Genomic DNA, 18,015 nt, shown 5'->3' with positions numbered 1-18,015 from the left:
TCAAACACACACACACACCCAGGACAACGCACCCTAGCGATATCACCTGACATTCCCACTCAGTAGTAGTGAGACACAGAGGGCGGACAAAACAACCCAGTAAGAGATTATGAATATGAAACCATTTTCACTGAGTCCCGCTCAATAGATTAATGAACATGTTTTCACTCAAGTTGCACTGTCGTATTTTGCCCTCTAACAAATCTCTGCATCAATAAAGCCCTGCATTATGAATACAAATAGCGCAATCTAAACCGAGGCAGCAGCTAAATTAACAGGCATTTCATCCCGATTGGCTTTTTATCATATATTTCAACCGCCAGGCAATGAGGGAAAGTCAACAGAGGACTTGGAGAAAGGCAGCACTCCATCTAGATCAAACTCCTAAGAAGAGGTAAATTGTGTGTGTATCTGGGTGTCTGGGGGGGGGGGGGGGGGGAGAGAGAGGGGGGGTGGGTTGGTTGTTAAGCTGAAAAGCGTAACCATGTTTCTCAGCTCAACAAGAAGAATAAAATCAAAGGTTTTTTATCAGTAATTATTGCCATTTTCTGCACCGTGGGACTGCTTAGGACGCTGTATTAACAGAGCAGCTTGAATAGATTGTCCCCAAGTATTGAGCTCGGGGAACAAAGGCGGTTAGCAGTGATTGCCTGTTAAATGGAGTTGCCATTTAAAGCAGCCAAATACTTATGAAGCACCCGGACAGGACAATCCATAGCGGCCATTGATCGGCTTGCCCGGGCAGGCCGACACGAGACTCCTTTCTCTTTAATGCCAGGCCCCAGTCGATACCCCTCTCATACTAACTACAATAAAGTGGGATTTCAGAAACTATTAACTCCACCCTCCCCACTAATGTGGTTGGACTCTGATGAAATCCCCTTAAAAAGGAGAAGAAATTGCCTTGGGTTATGGGTCAGCACGCACACACACACACACACACACACATTCTTGCATGTGTGTGTGTGTGTGTGTGTGTGTGTCGGGGGGTGTGACGGGATAGAAAAAGATACTGTGTGCTGCTCGAAGGAAAGATGAGAGAGAAAAAGAGAGAAAGAGAGAATGAGAACTTCTAGCTGAAAAGTTGCCCCTGTTCTCCATGTTTCCAGCTCTGCTTTTTCTAAAAGGTCACACAGTAAAGGTCACAGCCATAAATCCCAGACCACTGCTCCAGAGATGGACCGGATAACTCTGCGCTTCCTCGAAAATAACCCTCCACTCATCTGCTTCGCCTCCTATTCCCAAACGACCTATCTTGGAAATTATATTGATTATCCGCGTGTTCCAGGACCTGTGCCCCGCTTCCCTTCGCCTCCATCTGTTCTTCTCTCTCCCTCTCTCTGTCTCGCTCTCCCTTCCTCCCTCTTTAACCCCGCGATTCACCTTTCTTCCTCCGGGGCGGCTTCTTCATAAAACAATGAGAGCTATTCCGTTAAGAGCAGAAGGTGAGAGGACACTCTCAACGGCGCTCCGGGGACCCGTACTGTGAAGCAATCTGTGCCGCTCCGTGCGCCCCGACAGAGGCTGGGCGGCTGGCCTCTCTATTAAGCATTCTCTGCAGTGCGTGTGAGACAACTCACCCTGGACCTGCGCCCTTCTCTTTACGCGCCAATGTTTTAACCTCCGCCACGCTTCTGTTTATCTTTGTGCGATCTTACTAAACTGTTGTTGTTTTTATTCCTTTTTCCTTTCTAGGCTTCAGTTGGAGAGGGTGGGTTTGATGAAAAGATAGAAAACCTGAAATTAATACTGTACGCTCGCTGAGTCACACAAAGACAAACACACACGCGCACACACACACACACACACAATAAATGTATTAAGAATGGCCCCGACTGTTGCCACAAATAGTAAAAACGCGCACACACTCGACACCACATTAAGGCCTCGCACCAATGGCCTATGAAATTCACCAATTACCTCAAAACTTCTCATCATTTCCTCCTCGCGTGACATCAGCTGTGTCTGCGCGTTACACGACTAGAATGCTCGAGCGAAGGTCGTGTGAAAACCCCCGGGAGACGAAGACGCTCACACGCATGCACATCCACACGTTCACAGCACAGCGCCTCCACACACTTCTGACACCCCACTAGGCTCTACGGTGCCCCACAGCACATCTAGGCCGGCTGACAGCGAGCCCCTGGCAGCAGCGCGCCGCGGTGAGAGGGGAGTGCGCTACGTGCAGGGGGTCGCCGTCGAGGCCGGCACTCGGATCTACGGACAGATAGCACCACAGAGTCTACAGAGCCAAGCCAGGCCGGAAACCCACATATGCAGCAGCTAGCTTCTACCACCACAGGCTAAGAGACAGAAACACCAGTACGGTACCTGCTTTGTCAACCATGCTCCCATGGTCTGCAGTGGGAGAAAACGTGCACAGGGTAAGAGATGGGAAGAGGTTTTTTTTTTTTTTTTCATCTTCTTCTTTTTTATTCCTTTAAATAAATGCAAGCAACATCATGCAGAGCTGAAATGAACAACAGGCAAGCAGAGAAACGCTAACAGTGTCTGGTGCTAGTGAAGTGTGCTTTACGCCGAGCTGAGGCTCTTTCATCTCGGGATGATGCCGCAGTCAAAGCTGCCCTACTTTGTGATGGGGGGAATAGGGAGATCACAAACTGATATTCCCCAGTGTGTGAGTCTATATATGAATGTATATAGACTCACACATGTATATGTGAACATATATATATATATATATATATTCACACACATGCGCACGCACACATTCACACACCCATGTATCTATGTGTATATATCTATATGTGTGGGTTTGTGGGGACGTGCACAATTGTGTTGGTTTGTGTGTGTTGCGATGCGTGTGTGTGTTTATCAGTTTGTGATCGTTGTGCTCGTGGTGACGGGGAGATGAGACTCAAAGTGTGTTTCAAAGGACTGTGGGTGAATCACAGAAATCCAGCTCCCATCCATCCAAAGTGACAGTGATGTCGTATGAGTCTGTGATTGACTGGCATATAAAGGCACACTCACAGCGCACACACACTGGCACAACTTTGTGCATGCATGCCCACAGACACACACACACACACACACACACACGCACAGACACACACGCGCACTGTGAGAGAGATTCTTTTCCCGGTGAAGTGAAGAGTTTTACCTTCAATCACATAACTTTGGTGTTTCAAAGGCCACAGAAACTAACACTCCTGGGGTCTGCAGTTGAGACGCAACCCAAAAGTGCTCTTTTGTGATCCTACCACCTCCGCTCCTCTCCTCTCTGTTCGCCCACGTCCCCCCCCCCCCCACCCCCCTCACCCTCTTGAAATTCCCCAAAGTCTCGCTTTTTGCCTCCCCTTCTCATTTCCACATGCTTTTAACACAGAGGAAAGGAGCTGCCAGTTTTCACTGGGTGTTGTTCTTCTTTCCTTTTGAACGCCCGCGTGTTGACACAAACGCCTACAAGCGCACACACACAAACTGACGGGGGAGCTTACCGATGGTGCAGTGCTCCCCGTTCCAGCCCTGGTGACACTGGCACTTGCCGTCCTTGCAGGTGCCGTGTTTGATGCAGAGCGGGTTGCACACCCGCTGGTCGCAGCCTGAGCCGGTCCAGCCGTCCTCGCAGCGACAGGCTCCGCCCATACACACTCCGTGGGTCCCACAGTCGACTGAGCACACCTCTGAAGGGAACCGAGAGAGCGCCGTGTCACGCACACATGGTGTCAGACTCAAAAGTACATTCTTTTTGTTTGTACTTTTTGTGCACTATGACAGAATGGAGATTGACTTGGTGACTCACAGGCAAAAGGATGCAAAAGCCAGATTTCTTTTAATTTCCGTGTTACTTATATATGTTGTTTCAACGTTATCGATCATTGAAAGGGATGGGGATCTGTAACTGTCTCTCTATCTATCTCTCTTTCAGCGGAGCAAGAAACACTGACAACGCGAAGCCTTTACCTTTTTTGGTTGTTGCTTTGTGTGTAGTCCTCGTGCTCTTTGTGGTCATTTTGTCTCTCTTTGTGGGCATTTCGTGTCTCCTGGTAGTTGTTTTATATCTCTTTGTAGTGCTTCTGTGTCTCTTTATAGTCTCTTTGAGGTCATTTGTATCTTTTTGGTCATTTTCTGTCTCTTTGTTGTCTTTTTGTGTCATTTGTGCTCATTTTATTTGAGACTTCTTGGTCTGTAAATGTCTTCGAGTGTCATTTTAGAGGGAATGACTGGGGGGGGGGGGGGGGGTGTAACACATTGGGCCCCTGTGCCTCAGCCTGTTGGGCCTGTTCAGTTATCCATCCATGACTAGGACGTTTTCAAACATTCACCCAAGCTTTGAATCTTTGCTTGGACTTAATCCCCTGTGACAATCAGTCAATACACAATCAAACCTGCATCACACTCAACGCATTTACCCACCGTACACCATCAGTTAAAATCAGCTTTGTGAAGACGGGGTTTAATTCCCCCGCCTCTGTTTGGGAAGCTCCCGCTCATGTGCTCGGGACCCCCGCAGCGCATGGGAATGCAGTGTGTACAGATGTTTTGATACACACGAGCTGAGGGGATCCTGCAATGTGGAACAACGTTGTTTGTTTTGATTGCCTGTCACAATAAAGTGCTGGAGCCCTTTTTGCCATCTTATGATGGGGAGGGGTCGAGAGCCTGGTGGAGAAGCCACGTGATGACGGAGTGACTGCAGGCGCCCTCCATGTTCTTCCTCCTATTGCCCTCATTGGCCTCGATGATGACCTAAGATTTGTCACGGTTGTGATGATCAAAAGTGCAATTAAAAGTTTTTCATTGTCTTCGGCTAAGGAATACTTGTTCTGTGTGTGTGTGTGTGTGTAGGCTGTGTGCGTGGGTTTGTTATGTGCATTCTGGGGATGTTAGTGGGTGGTTACACCTCATTTTCCTTCAGCGTTTTTCTTGTGTCGCTGTAGCCGCTTTTTCTTGCATTTTATTTATTATAATTTTTCATACATGTGGCGTGTTGCAAATTTTATGTAAAGCTAGATATAACGACATGCGCTGTACAAATAAAAGGTCCTTTCAGTGCCCATTACTCATTTTTAGCACCACCCTAGTAGTCGTAAAAAAAAAAGTAAAAGTTGTCAGTCGCTGACTGTCTATTGAGAGAGATGATTTTATACAGCCCAGCCAGTAAAAACGTGTCCCATTTTTGTAAATAATACAACAGTTGTTGTTTCCTATTTCTCAGTATTAGTTGTTGTTTTGTAGATTCCTTTCAGACAAAATGTTTAACTACTTCCCCTCCGTATTCTAAGCAGACCACACAATATGTTCGGACTAAAGGGCAGTCAGAACTCCTTCTGTACTCAGCCGAAGCGGCTCTGGGGGGCCTTACCCATAGAGCAGTCAGGTCCCATCCAGTTGGGGTCACAGCTGCACAGCCCGGTGTCCGGTATGAAGGCCCCGTGGCCGTGGCACTGGTCTGGACACTGGGCTCTGGGTAGCTCGCAGTGGAGCCCCCCCCAGCCCGGCTTACAGTGGCACTCCCCGTTCACACAGATGCCGTTGTTGGAACATGTGGGATCCAGGCAGTCCACTGCATTGAGCCAAAGATATACCCGTGTGAGAAACAAAACGGGGACAAAACAAACTAGAAAGTGTCACATCAGAGGTGATTCTAGACACAAGTTAAACATGAGAAAGAGACGCCACAAGGGACACACTTTCATCCCTTGTGAACACAAGACGACGACAAAGGAGAAGAAAAAAAAATCAGCATATGTATCACTAAGGCAATTAAAGCTCACAATAATGAATAGCCGGGTCCGTAATTGCATCGGGCCCAGCAGCTAACGTGCTGCACCCTGGAAGAGCGCCGGCTCTCGCTGACACGCCGGTCGGCCCCGGTGTGTATGCGCCGACACGAGGAGAGAGGGGAGAATCTGACACTGTCAGTCTGCCAGGTTGACAGGCAGCTCGGAGTCTGAGCAGTGAGTGAAAACCAATTTGACAAATTACCTCTTCCCGGGCGAAGAAGCCACCCAGCCGCCCACCCCCGTCCTGGTCGCTCACACTTTCTCTCTCTCTCTCCTCGTCCCCTTTGTCTAAGACCCTCATCCAACCCTCTCTTCAGGCGTGATTGACGCCCTCGGTTTCTGTTTGCCCGGCAGAAACGGCGGATCACAGTTATTGATTTTCATGTCGCTGGCACTCCAGGTAAATTGTTAGAGGGACTCTGCTGCGATGAATATCAGATTCGAGACCAGAGGATGAAGGGAACACAAATTAAATGGGAGAGGAGCGGGTGAAAAAGCTGACCTTGTTCTCAGGCCCTGTTTCTCGACTGTCGCTGTACTCCTTTCCTCCCTTTGTCTCTCTTCCCCTATCCTTATCTTCCCCCTGCTCTCTCTTCCCTCCCTCCTTCTCCGGCTCACGCGCCTTCATCTATAGTCACCTCTCACCGCCCTGACTCCGCCTCCAGCTCTTATCCCTCTTTCTTCTATCTTTTGACGACCCAGAATGTGGCAGCCTGATCCTTCTTAACAGGGATCATTTGAAGCTATTTTCATCACCTGATAAATTCTCTCTCTCTTTATCTATATCTATATAGATATAGATAAAGAGAGAGAGAGAACAAACTCAGAATAAGATTTGCTACAATGAGCTGTCTGACTGGAGTATGAAGGAGTTTGGTTGTGAGTCTGTGCGTTTGTTTCGGTACAAACATTCAAGATATTTTTTCCGGCCCCTCCGCCTCGTCCAAAAGCACCGACGCCGTCTCCTCTCACCCTGTGCACAGCTCTGCCCTTTATAGCCGATGGAGCACACGCAGTTTCCGTCGGTGCAGGTGCCGTGGCCGCTGCAGAGAGGGTCGATGCACTGCGTGACGGGGACGTCGCACTCTGGTCCCTTCCAGCCGCTGTAGCACACACAGGAGCCCTTGTCGTACTGGCCGTTGCCGCTGCACAGCACCGGGCACGCCGCTGGAGGGAAGTGGAGAATAAACCAATTAGGAGAGGTTTTTTAGGGATTCTCAAAGCAGCGAGAAGCCGCCCACCCCTGCCTAACCCCGGCGATGCGTCGCCGCGCAGGAGGGCGAATAGAGCGGTTAAAGGGCGGGAGAGTGGCGATGACATGAAGAGTAATTACAGGCAGAGGTAACTAAACTATTCATCAAAGCTGCCTGTCCCAGGCGAGCACAGAGCCGGGGAGACGTCGGCCGGGGGAGCTGCCGTTCATTAGCAGTCGTCATGTCTCCGGCGCCACCTAGGGCCACGCGCCCATGAAAAAAATAAATAAAAAAAAAGCTCTGCTCGGGGACGGAGCCCGAAATGTGCCCGCTCGTCCAAACAGCGGAACTTTTGCATGCGGCTAATACCTTTGGAGCAATCCATGCCGTGGAATCCTGGGAAGCAGTGGCACACACCAGAATTGCACTCTCCGTTACCATGGCAATTGCGCGGGCACTCTTGCACTGAATCTGTGAGGGAGACAAAGTGAGACGAAGCGAGAGAGAGAGAGAGAGAGAGAGAGAGAGAGAGAGAGAGAGAGAGAGAGAGAGAGTTGGGATGGCAGGCATCAAAGCATTCGATTAAATCATTGGCACCGTTCATTCTATAAGATGCTCCAAATGGAGCGAAGGCGCTCGGAGTCTCAGACACGGACACATCAAACGCGAGTGGCTTCCTCAAAGATTCCTCACATTCCTTTTTCATTGCATCTCTCACAGTGTGCGGAATCACAGGAGACGCCGTTACGCATCCATCACTTCCCGCCTCGGCTGTATCAGAAAACAAGAGTGTCGCCCTGCTTTGTGCTCTTTCACCCTCCCACCCTCTGTGGTATATCCTGGCATTTCTCCCTCGTTTTGATCGTTTACCGCTTACTTTTTCTGGCTGTGTTCATGCAGGACTTCAGGGCTCCGTCCTGTTAACCCACTTACGAGGACCAAAACAAGTTTGGTGGAAAGAAAAAGGAGACACTTTTGGACTCTTATCCATCCCTTCCTCCTCCACTCGTGCTTTTTTTCTGCTTCCACTTCTCTTACACAAGATGACTCAGCCTAACACTTCCTTTCTGCGCCCCCCCCCCCCCCCCCCAATGGATCTAAGCCGCCATGCCTCCCTTTCATTCCCCTCTTCAGCTCCTCCTTCTCCCATCCTTCACCCCACTTCACACCATTCTGGTTTTGCCCCCACCATTACGTCTCTCCTCCTGCTCCCCCTCTCACCACTCGCTCCAATTCTGCCCTCTGCCTCTGCCTCTCTCCACCACTCTTCCTGCTGAAAGCACTCCCGCCAGGTATCAACAGTGAAGGATTCTTTCCCTCGGCACCTCTCTTTCTTTCCATCCCCCTTGTTGTCTCACGCTCGTCCCCCAACACAATTCAGGTCCAAAAAACGTCTGATTTACAGGTTTATTCGGATCCATCTTTATACTTTTCACACATGCACAGACACCAAGTGATTCTACTCTCTGTGGTGTAATAAGTTGCGTTTTGTTATTGAATGTGCACCGTCAATTTATACTACTACATTTTGGCGAAAACACATCTTTTAAACTCACTAAGTGAGTACTTGACAATGTTGCTACGGTTGAGTTGCTACCGGCAACGTTGTGCACACTGTTGAGTGTTTTTGCACCCGGCGAATGTGTAAAGTCTTTGAGGAACGGGGCACTAAATTTTATCTGGAATTTGTCCAAGTCCCAGCAATTTAACACATCAAATGTTTGCAAGTCTTTGATTGTACAACTGCATATGTGAAAACAAGGGGTGTTACTTGAGTAAGCAGCACTCCTCGGCGCTGGAGTTAGAGGCTGGAGTTTGAAAGCGTGTGTGAAGTGTGGAGGTAGAAATCATTTAGTTCACCCGACCTCCTCATCTGTGCTCGATAGCGGCGCGAGGCTACATGAGACGCTACAGGCGTGACACACGTACAACCCAACTGTGGGTAATGTAGGGATCGGGTTTCAAGGACAAAGACGAATATTAGGGGTTAAAAAAAAGAAAAGGTTGTAATGGTAATGGACGCCTTGTTTCCCTCCTCTTTCCTTCTCTTGATTCGCTAGTGCTTGATTCAATTTGACCCTCCCGTCCTGCCCCCTCCCCTTCTCCGGTCACAACTTCCAACGCTGACTCCGTCTCACCCATGACGTTTGTGCTGAAGGAGACGGCCTCTCTCTCCCGGCCGTCGTTGTAGAAGGCAAGGTGCCAGGCACCGGCGTCCAGGTACTGGACAAACACCGCCTCGTTGAGGACCACGGTTTGGATGCTCCTCCTCTCCCGTGGAGACTCGACAACGCTCCACTTCTCCTTCCCGTCCAGGCGCTCCATGTAGTCATACTAGGGAGAGAACGAAAATCTCACATTTGGCTTTGGAGTGCTCTGCAGCACTTCCTTTCGACTAAGAAAAAGGACCAATAGTTGTGTATGCAGAAAGTTTAAAATAGGGGGGAAGTGAGAGTGGCGGTAAAATGCCAGATGAGCACAAAGAATGCCACAGAGAGATATTTGAGGGATGTCATTCTAAAGAAAGTGCTTTCCACTGCTGCACAGTGGCATACATTTCATGGTCTTTACCAGCTTCGGGCCAGGGAAAAAACCTTATCCAGATGCAATTATCCCGTTCTACAAATCAAATCTGCTGTTCACTGTAGTCCCTAATTAATAAGAGGCAATAAAAGTTACATTACTGTGAAATTTAATTAAGTGTGACTCTTAAGACTAAATGAGTTTTTTCAAAAAAACATTATGATGAATCACATATTAATTTTAAGATGTCTCACGGCACGAGCACGTTTTCCTTAATCCAGTCTCCATTTCTTCTGATCAATATGAAGATAATGTGTTCCTAATGAATGGAGTTATAATGACGTGATTAGCCTGATACCCTGAAGGTCTAAATGCTGTGTGATCCAGAACAGATCTCACCTGTGCGTGGGAGGGAGGAAGGCCCTTGCGGATGTACACTCCAAACAGCGCGTCCTTGCCGAGCGAGATGTTGAACTTGAGGAACTGGGGCTGTCCGAGGTGGAGAAGGGACCTCCAGAAGACTCCCGGGGGGATTTCTTGGGTCACCCGCCTGCCGACCTCGATGTTGCCCGTGTCTATGCTGCTGTTCCGGCCCGCCCACGGCCCTGGAGCGAGGGGAAAAGAAACTGCATAATCTGTGATTACGGGCGTTGATCGTCAGAGTCAACAGTTAATCAACATCCGCCGGAAACGAGCCATCAAAATCCGTGGACATGGAACAGAGGACGAGGACAGCAGAGGACGAGCGCCATTAGCCCCGCCAACAATGCGGTCGTAGTGTACCGGTTAGCGGTCGAGCGGTGGGACGCAACACGATGCCTTTTTGTGCGTGCGAGCCTTTGGACCGTGTGCTTTGTTGTTCTCAATAAAACCAAAGGAACGGACTCATAGAAGCGCAGGGCAGAGCCTTCAGAGGAAGCAGCAGAGTTTCTGGACTCAGACACGAAAACAATGGGAGTGCGCACATCTGTGTGTGTGTGTGTGTGTGTGTGAGCAAAAGTAGAACAGCAGCATCATCCGGGGATCACAACACAACAGTCGTCTCATTAATACAGAACACACACGCAGAGCTGCAGCCCAGACCTACCTATAGAACACATCGACAAGTGAGGGAAGAATAGACAGAGAACCGCAGAGAGAAGGCCGGGGGGGTGGGGAGGGGGGGTTCTGTCTGAGACAATACAACAAGCTGCTCGAGACAACAGCGGTTAAACTGCACACTGATAGCACAACGATGCCTGTGTCATGAATTGTGAAGAGATGTTAGTTGGTGTGGGGCTGTTGGGGTTGGAGGGGGGGGGGGGGGGGTCTGTTGGGTTTTAGAATGTGGGGCACAGCAGGCCCACATTAAAAAAGCCATAAAAGGATGAGACTACCGCATTTGTTTGCAACAAATCGGACAAAGTGTTGTCCTTCAGACACTTTCTGCTGTTGTACTCGGCCTCAAGCCAATTCGCCAACGACATCAATCGGCCAACTATTGAGTATGCACGGCACCAGGATTCTGTTTGTGGTACCGGTATTAAAGAACATATATACAACCCGACGCTACATGCGGTGGCTGGCTTTTGTGTTTTTTTGGGACAACAATGGAGATGTATGACACAGAGGAAACACCGGGTTTGCAACACAGAGGTGAAGCTCGTCAGTGGGTTAACACACTGTCGGCTTCTCGTGGGGTTTGATCACAACGTGAATACCACCAGCCTCATCCATTACATGCAGTGTCTTCACTCTTGTGCGTGAGGAGGAGGAGGGGGGAGGGGGGGTGGGTTGCTGTAGTTCGTACCTCTGCCTCCAGAGGGCAGCGTGGCCACATCGCTGTTGACAGGCAACCCGGCTCCCAGTCCGTTGTTTAACACCGGGCCGTCGGATGGCTTCAGCTGCCATGTCAGACCCAGCAGGTTGATCGCTGCACACCGAGAGAGAGAGGGGTGGAGAGAGAGAGAGAGAGAGAGAGAGAGGTTGAGAGAGAGAGAGGTGGAGAGAGAGAGAGAGAGAGAGAGAGAGAGAGAGAGAGAGAGGTAGAGAGAAACAGTAGGGAGTGTGAGGACACATGACTTGAACAGCGGATTTTCGACAATACCAATGTGGGAAGAAAAGCTACACTTAAAGCTCATCAAGGCAGAGAAATACAGGAGGCCGGACCGCTGAGTCTGATCTGTCACAAATACGTGCGTTTTTTATAAAACGCTGCTTCTCCCACTTGTGATAATGCGTAAGTGGCAGACAACCGACAGCACGAGAAAATCTGACACAAAACAGACAATTCGAACCATAAGGAACCTTTTGGTTTGGGGGGGGGTATCCTGGTTTTGTTGTTCTCCCCCCCTCAACCTCTCACAATCTTCTTCCAGCCTGACGGCATCTCCGGCTTTCATTCGGAGGTATTTACACCATCTCGCAGCAAGCGAGTGACAGATTGCTCTCTGAAGGCATCGCTCTATGACTCCTCTCCTTCCGTCCTCTGTTGTGTTAGCGCGTGCCGGTTGGGACGAGACCGCTCGGCTGCGCTCACTCTTCACCCCGTCAGCTCTCTACTCTTTTTCCGCGCGTCGCTTCCCGTCCTCAGCACCGCTGCCGACGCTCTCCGACGGCCCGGCGTGGATGCGCTGCAGTCGCCGGGGACCATTTTCCGCTGTGGATTAACGTGCGATCGGCGAGCGGGGGCCTTTGCGGGGCTTTGAGGCACAAGATACACGAGGGCCCGTCTGTCGCCGCGAGGAAAGGACACGATATGCCCATGATGAGGCAGTATGCGCACGCTGTGTTGTGTACGTACATGAAGTGTGGTGTGAGCTTCGGGGATGCGCACCACCACATATCTTCACTGGCCTAGTTGTTTTTTTTGCAAACACAGGACAGCAGCCCGATTCTCATCCAGCCAACCCCCCTCCCCCCCCTGAAGTCCCATCTTTCTTCCCTCCCGCTCCCCCTCTATCTGTTTCTTTGTTTCTACCCTTTTTTATGTTTTCCTCTATTTCTCCCCTCCCTCGCTCCTGGTCAAAAGAAAGCGCTGACACCTCGGTTGACGCCCGGTCTCCGCTGTCAGCTCTTTTTATTTTTCAATTGGGGGGAGGTGGGGGGGGCGGGGGGGAGGTGCCGGTGGAAGAGACGGAGGAAGGACGTACAGAGTGCTTCCTCCCGCCCCCTCTCTCTCTTCTCGCATGCCTCCACCTCTTGCCCTCTCCTCTCTCGGCACGCTGACCTTCATTCCCCTCCCCTCCCTCTTTGCCTCTAATTCCCCCACCTTTTTTTGTTTTACCTCCTTCTCGTCATCTTATCTTTTCCTGTCCTTCCTCCTAGATAACGCAGACATGCATCCGCGCACACATTCGGGCGCACCCGTGCGCAGAGATGCTATCACGGGGAGGCAGTCGATGGAAAGATTACCAATCGAATCGGAGGAAGACAGTAAGCTTGTAGTGAGTCTATTGTGGCGCTGCTCTCCATCTAGGTCATGCCCAAGAACACATCAGACAGCCCCATAGTCAGATGTGTACGTCTGCTCATTGTGTGCGTTTGAGGGGCTGCTGCACACTCCTAAATGAGTTTTCTCTCTTGTCCTTTTCCTTCTCCTTTTTTGCTGTCGCCTGTGGGTGGTTGAGAGGAGTTGACCAATAGATGGCACTCGTACTCCTTGGCGACAGCAGCACGCGAGCCGATGGGTCGTCAACAGGTTTCTTTTTGCAGCAACACAAAGGGCAGGAGAGACACGTAGTGTTATTCTCCAGATTAACCATCCTTCATTCCAACAACGCTTCTGACTGTTAGGGTGTCATTTTAGCCAAAATGAAACCTCTGAAGTTGATGTGTTCAACATTGTGTTGCCATGATTTTAAGCTTTTTCTTTTCGGATCATAATTGTCGTAATTATTATTTTCGAGCAGTGTTGGACGGCTTTATAAATGCCTTGCCAAAAGGAGACAATGTGAATTGAATTTGACTGACGGACCCAAGGAGAACAAGAAAGATGGTGCGACTTGGGCAGCGTTCTTTTGTGATCTCTGTCTTTACACACACGTGTACGCACATGGAAAGAACATAGAGAGACAGCTTTAACAAGCAAACCAGTCAGATTAAAAATAGATCTGTTGCTCCAAGAGATTTTTTTTATGTAATCTTGATGCATAATTCAGAGAGGCAAAGTGCTCGCTAGTATCTTCTGCAAAAGGCAGAATCTGAAACAGCAGCGGCAGCACACGTGATCCTGTGACAAAACAAGAGGAGAAATGGACATGGGGAAGAGCACCGGGGGTCAGGGGACCGTGAGAGAGTGCCGTTGCACCTCGGTGCTGAGGAAGACAGAAGCAGATAGAATACTCAAGGACAGAACGGATCTGAGAGAATATACATTATATATATATATATATATGTATATATATATATATATATATATATATATATATATATATATATATGTATATATATATATAATAAGAAACAACCACCGTGATGACAGTGGTGATGGTGTAGAGAAGGGAGGATGAGATGACTGGCCCCTAGGGATGAACTGAGGAAGGGAGAAGAAGACGGCAAGTGGACATAAGAGATTTAAGGGATGAGTGGCCGGTGAGGAAGAGGCATTCGTCCTTTGACAGTAAGTGGTTCCCAGCGCAGGCGATCAGACGGTGATGCAATCACGTGTGGGCTACATATGTTTTTGGGGGAAATGTTGACACGTCTCAGAGTTAAAGGGTGCAAAATGGATTTCTGCGTGGGAGGGGACGGGGTGGAGAAAGGTGTCCCCCGATTGGGAGATGTTGTATCACCGTCAACATGTTCCAACTGATCGAGCTCACTCGCTTCGGCTCCTCCTCAACCCTGTCACCCGTTGAACCAGATTGAACCGCTGCTAATCGTACCAAAGGCAGGAGAATGGCCCCTCGCATGCTTTCTTATGTAATTGCTTGCAAGGCGCACCAAGATAACACAAAGAGTAGTGTTTGCACACACACACACACTCTTTGCCATCTCCCCTGGCCGTCCTGGTAAATGCATATTAACTGTTCTAATTCACCACTAAATTAACAACTCTGACCTCAATTAGGGCGGTAATTGTGGCGGGTACGAGCCCCCCCTCCCCCCTCCCAATCCTTGGCCCGGCCGCTAATTGGTTCTTCTCAAACCCCCCCTCCCTCCAATCTCTGAGGCTCACGTTAAGCAAAACACTCGGTTGCCCAAAACAAACTCATGGGCGAATATATGCCGTCTCTGCGGCAAAAAGCGCTGCGGTGCTTCCTGTGCTGCTCAACATTCAGGCCATTTGGGACGTGTCTTAGACTTTACAACACATTATCCACTTATGTAGTCTATAAATAAAGCCTGCTTGTCTCTCATATACGTTTCCGTGAGGCGCTGCTCGCTGAGATCATTTAGAGTCTCAGACAGAGGGACGGGGGCGGCTGTTCGGCTGCTGCCCTTGGGGGGTCATAGACACTGAGAGAGACAATTCGTCTGCTTGGGTGTGTGTGTGTGTGTGTGTGTCTGTTTCTGCATGCTTAAAATCGGTATTAACAACAAGTGCACACACACCGCAACCCCCGGGGGGACCTCCTCCGCTGATGCAACTGAACTGTAATTTACTGCAACACAAAAGGTTATGTGTTTTTTTTTTCGCAGTTCCCACCTGCAAAACAGCGCCAGGAGGAGAGAAACGGCAACTCACTCAATCACGCAGCAGAAATGGCTTCCTTATTGGCACTGGGATATTGAGACGGCCCGCCGCGTAGGTGTGCGCACGCGTTCATGTGTGTGTGTGTGACGGGGCTAAATGAAAAGAGATGTGAATCTGAGTGATGTCCTCCTTTCTGAATCCTCATTTCCTCTTCAGATATCTCCTCCCCTCCTCCCCCGCCCCTCCCTGCGCTTTTCTCTCCTCCTCATCAACCCACTCGGCCTCGTCTCATCCCTCCCTACCTCGGTCCTCTCCCTCCCATCGATCTGTATTAGAAACAGGATATGAGGAACTATGGTATCTTATCGCAGATCAGAGGGGGAAAGTGAATGAGCGAGGGAGAGAAACGGGGCTGTGGGGGGAGAGTCCGCTCTGGAGGCCAAGAGACGGAGACGGCTGAAAGAAAACAGAAGAAACTGATGAATAAATGAGAATGAAACGGGCCCATGCGCGCTTGATGCGCAAAGAATAGAACCTCAAAACTTCAGGTAGACAGACAGAAAGTCACCGGACAGACGTCGGTGTTTCCACCGTGTGCTGACTGAACAAGTGGCAAGCGGGTCTTCGTGTGACCTGGCTGGCGCCCACGACCCATTTATCCCTCTGGTGCAGATGGTAGCGCACCTTGCGGCGCCCTCTTCCTGGACCGGCGACGTGTGGTAAGATCCTAACCTTTATCGGTGCGACAGGCCCCGCTGCCGGGGACACACGCACCCCGTCTGATCCTTATGGCCGGGCCCCTGCATTCGCCACATGCCCTGCCCTCATGTCGGCGCACACACCCGATGCACACGCACGCACGGCCACACTGGCATGAGCGACACATCCTGACCTCTAGCTGTTCCGCCTCGGCTCGGCAGACGGGACGCCACATGCAGAGTGAGAGGGGACGATGGGGTCAAGGAGCTGGCTTTGGAAGGCGGCCACAATGAGACCTGCGGGTTTCCGACACGACTGAAGCACACAGAGTACACACAGAGTACACACAGAGTACACACACTCTGGGGTTTACTGCCGTTGTGTCTTCTTGAAAAAAGACAAAATGAAAGAAGGTTTGGGTCAGGACCCCTCAGGGTTTTCGTAAGATAAACCCGAGGAATAGAGAGAGGATTGATTAGATAGATAAGAAGGGAATAAACCCAAACACATTTCATCTAAAAAAAAGATCTTAATCTGATTTTGGTTAAAAAAAAAAAAGAAACATTTTCAACTTCTTCAGGTTTTTAAAGACTATTTAAATTGGACAATCCAAGGAGGGTATATAGTTCATATAACTTTTGATAAAGGGGTCAATAGTACCAATTTAATCTAATCTAATTCACATGAATTTAATTAAAAGGTCAAAATCTGTCCAAAAGTAACTATAACGCACATCAGGAAACATAGTTGGATTATTCTCTCTCACAGCAGCAGCGTCACCGAATGCACCTATCTTGCCACTTGGCCTTTTGATCTCAACTAAACACTTACGAACAAGTACGTTACCGACACCATATTGGGTTGAGACAAACACCTGGGAAAAGTACCGATTTTGTAGTAGTGGTAAGGACTACAATTTGCCACGTTGACAAACACACACACACCAAGTCACAAAGGGAAGATTATACCTAGTGCAGTAATTACAGGACATAGGTTCACCAAAAAGGGAATCAAAACTTAAATAAATGAATAAAAAAGGTCCTGAGACGGCGGCTCCCAAACGTAATCTTCATAAGATAAAGATGAAGAATGCAAATCCTGCTTCCTCAACAAAACATTTGGTGTTTTCGTTCGTCTCTTCCTCTAGTCCAACATAATGAATAATTAACCATTCCGATCCAAGAGAACATGCTCTCCACTCCAAGTGGAGCCACTGGTTTGCTTCAAAAGGTCAAAATGAATTGGGAACCACTTCATTAAGATTTCAATGCTGCAGGGAGACGTTACTTATTTTAATATGTGATAATCAGTGTCTGTGTCAGGAAACATTTAATTTGGGGGCCAGCTGACATGATATCTCGGGGGAAACGGCTCAGGCCTGTTTAAAAAAAATATTTGAATCAATGTGATGGGATAATTGTCTCAGGTGTTTTGAAAAGTGACTTCCCTTTTTGATTGGTTGTTAGAGCCCCGGGCTTTAGCATAAAGGTGTATGGCTTGAATTAGATGCCTGACAAAAGGATGAGACATCTCTAATAAACTCAGTGCTGACGATGCACAGGAATTCAACCTTTCCTTTGCCAATATTTCATTTTCCTACGCGCCTGGCTGCTGTTCATCAGCTGACGCTCAGACCGAGAAGGATGTGGTTTAAAACGGAGTATAAATCTGTAAAAACACTCTCCTGAAACACGCCTGATTTTTAAACCCAGCTTCCATCACTGTAGTCGCGCAGCCCGCGTATTCTGATTAATGGCAAAAATACGCAAATCGTCCTCCAGAAAATACAAACTCTGATTACATTAACACCCGGCGCATTTTGGCAGAGCTCTACATCTTTGAGCGGTGAAAATCATTAACATGTTATTATGTAAGGCAGCGTCGTTATGAAGGCGCTGAGGTGAGGCGCCTATAAGCGGACGCAATGGGCAGAAAGCGATTGTGATCAGTCTGGTACAGCGAGACAGCGCTGATGGATGGAGAGTGGACGGCTCGGAGGCATGAAGGTCACACTCGACGACAGCGCGTGCGTGCGCGCGCGTGCGCCGGTGTGTTTAATCAATAGACAGGGGAGCTGAGAGCGAGACTAAAAATACATTGTGTCTGCGTGTGTGTGTGCGCGCGTGCGTTCGTGCGCTCTCATTTATCCGTGGTGACAATACCGTGCGGAGGATGCCACTGTGCCTGACAAATTCGGCCGCCACGCACACGCGCCGCACGCACACCCCCGCGA

General features: G+C 49.3%; 1 protein-coding gene across 18 annotated transcripts in view; it reads right to left on the bottom strand.

Annotated features, from left to right (window-relative positions):
• The window catches only part of tenm2a (teneurin transmembrane protein 2a), a 192,106-nt gene that overhangs the window by 19,676 nt on the left and 154,415 nt on the right, over nt 1–18,015 (bottom strand). For 7 of the 18 annotated variants that reach the window (XM_078102044.1, XM_078102053.1, XM_078102054.1 and 4 more), the window contains 8 exons: nt 11,256–11,378; nt 9,866–10,092; nt 9,082–9,277; nt 7,313–7,414; nt 6,723–6,917; nt 5,330–5,530; nt 3,462–3,647; nt 2,332–2,358 (listed from right to left, as the gene is read on the bottom strand). In XM_078102044.1, the coding sequence (XP_077958170.1) occupies nt 2,332–2,358; nt 3,462–3,647; nt 5,330–5,530; nt 6,723–6,917; nt 7,313–7,414; nt 9,082–9,277; nt 9,866–10,092; nt 11,256–11,378 (1,257 nt within the window). The remainder of the gene's footprint in view (nt 1–2,331; nt 2,359–3,461; nt 3,648–5,329; nt 5,531–6,722; nt 6,918–7,312; nt 7,415–9,081; nt 9,278–9,865; nt 10,093–11,255; nt 11,379–18,015) is intronic. The other 11 variants (XM_078102045.1, XM_078102050.1, XM_078102056.1 and 8 more) reach the window with 5 other exon arrangements.

This window comes from Gasterosteus aculeatus, chromosome 4, assembly GCF_964276395.1.
Source record: "Gasterosteus aculeatus chromosome 4, fGasAcu3.hap1.1, whole genome shotgun sequence".
NCBI classification, from domain to species: domain Eukaryota; kingdom Metazoa; phylum Chordata; class Actinopteri; order Perciformes; family Gasterosteidae; genus Gasterosteus; species Gasterosteus aculeatus.
Note: the sequence above shows the minus strand (reverse complement) of the source record. Positions and strands in the feature narration are given on the sequence as shown.